The 2,041-nt window shown below is 41.8% G+C and overlaps 1 protein-coding gene across 1 annotated transcript in view; it reads right to left on the bottom strand.

Annotated features, from left to right (window-relative positions):
- The window catches only part of LOC102761307 (histidine-rich glycoprotein), a 14,315-nt gene extending 13,041 nt beyond the window's left edge, over positions 1-1,274 (bottom strand). Inside the window, 1 exon segment of the mRNA XM_006761958.2 lies at positions 992-1,274. Within this exon segment, the coding sequence (XP_006762021.2) occupies positions 992-1,183 (192 nt within the window). The 5' untranslated portion in view covers positions 1,184-1,274.
- Between the last annotated feature and the right edge of the window lie 767 nt (positions 1,275-2,041).

Genomic DNA, 2,041 nt, shown 5'->3' with positions numbered 1-2,041 from the left:
CCTAAGCCAGCAGGTCGTTATCTCCCGAGGGGTCCCAGACTGTGAGAGGGCACAGGCCAGGCTGAGGGACCCCCCTCCCCCCCGAGTGCACAAAGTTTTGTGCATCGGGCCTCTAGTATATATATATATATATTCTGATCTGACAAAAACGAAAATAGGTATAATTTTGATTCATTCACATTGTATGGCTTTGGTATGTGGGCTGTTGTCCTTTTTCCATTTGACAATCTAAGGAATAAGAGGTCAGTGCCCCTGACTAAGTAGTCAGGTATTGCATGTTTTAAAAATTCCTGTGGCACACTGGTTGAAAATTGCTGATCAAAGTGAAGAGAGTAGGCTTGCTTTGCATCAGGATAAGCCTACATTATTTCTTCCACCCTGCTTGCTGTGCAAATCTCACATAGAACTTCTGGAATTCCCCTGCTTGTGTCTAATTACTTCCTAATACTCTCCTGCCTGATTTCTTACCCACATAGAGGTGGTATTCCTGGAATTTCCCTGGAATGCCTTTAACCCAGCCCATCTTCCTGTTCAAATCCTGCTTCATTTGGATTTCCCAAATGAAGCATTCTCTCATTCAATGGTAATAGATCTCCTTTCATTAGATTGTCCAGCATCTATAATACTCGGTCACTTAAATATATCCTACCTTATACAGTGTGTGTGTGTGTGTGTGTGTGTGATGATTCTTATTTCCTTAAGGGCAAGGCTTACAGTTCATTCTGATTTTTCTCTTATAATACTTTGCATTTGATTGCACTCAACATCAGTGCTTATAAGTATTCACAGATTGATTCATAGTTAAGAACATACTAATAACAGACGTTAGTTTTAAAAAAAATAAGTACATTCTAGAGCAGCAGAAGAAACCAAACAGAAAACCCTGACCAAAGCCATTCCACTTTGCAAAGCAGTAGGTTTAGTGGCTAGTGCCACACTTGCCCCAGGTGCATGGTTTCCCAACTTAGCTCTACCATTGGCAATTCCTTACCACTTTGTCCAGGTGGGCATCAGCGACCCGCAGCAGCTGAAAAAGGTAGCCATTCGAGCGTTCTTTATTGATCAGGTCTAGAGCTTTCCCAGCCAGGAGCTCAGTAGCATTGCAGTCTATGGGACTCACAGCATAGGAATATCTAAGTGTGATCCAAAGGATGGAAAGCTGAACTGCAGTAAATGTCTTCATTTTGTTAAAATGGGAAAACCATCCCTTGCTATGGTATACCACAGCAGAGAATTTTATACAGACTTTTTAAACACACACAGACACACACACACACACTATTGATTAATCAGTCTTTATAGATTTTTGTTGTGTAAACTGTTTGTTCACCTTGACCCCCAGGTTAAAATCTCAATCAACATGCTGTAAATGATTAATGGGTCCTGGGAACAGAAAGTTGAGACATGCCTCTGATGAGTGGGTGAAACTGTGAGCTGCAAAAATCTGGATATTTCTAGTAGGTACCAGGTCCAAAGTGTTTTTGCCCATAAGAACTGCCTCATTCATTGTTTGGGGAGGTAGGGTAAGCAGTAAAGTAACTTTCCTCCATCTGGCGGTCTGTCTCAGCCAGGGATTGCCACCATCGGTCTCCTTGTTGGATTATAGCACTAGAGGTCTTTAGCAGAAAACAGCCATATTATTTAAGGGAGGACCTGAGTTCAGGTAGAATAAAATGATTAAGAGGCTGTTGCTTTGTAGTCAGAACTGAATTTCAACTGTGTGTTGTTACCCTCTTCCTGTGTGATGCTGGGTAAGCTATGAAATGGCTGAGTTTTTGTTTCCTCATGTATAAAATGGGGATTAATGCCTCCTGGCAGGAAGGTATGATAATTTAATAAGAAAACATATAAACTAAATAATACAATTCTTGACACAGATTCGGGTGCTGAATAAATGATGCTATTGACAATTTTTTTTGTTATTATTTTTATTACTAGAAGCCCCGTGCACAAAAAATTGTGCACTGGCGGGGGCCGGGGGAGGGGGGTGCTAAGCCCTATCTGTGCCCTCTCACAGTCTGGGACCCCTCAGGAGTCCTTG

The sequence above is a fragment of the Myotis davidii genome, unplaced genomic scaffold, assembly GCF_000327345.1.
Source record: "Myotis davidii unplaced genomic scaffold, ASM32734v1 scaffold3158, whole genome shotgun sequence".
Taxonomy (NCBI): Eukaryota; Metazoa; Chordata; class Mammalia; order Chiroptera; family Vespertilionidae; genus Myotis; species Myotis davidii.
The sequence above is the reverse complement of the archived record's forward strand: the minus strand, read 5'-3'. Positions and strand labels throughout refer to the sequence as shown.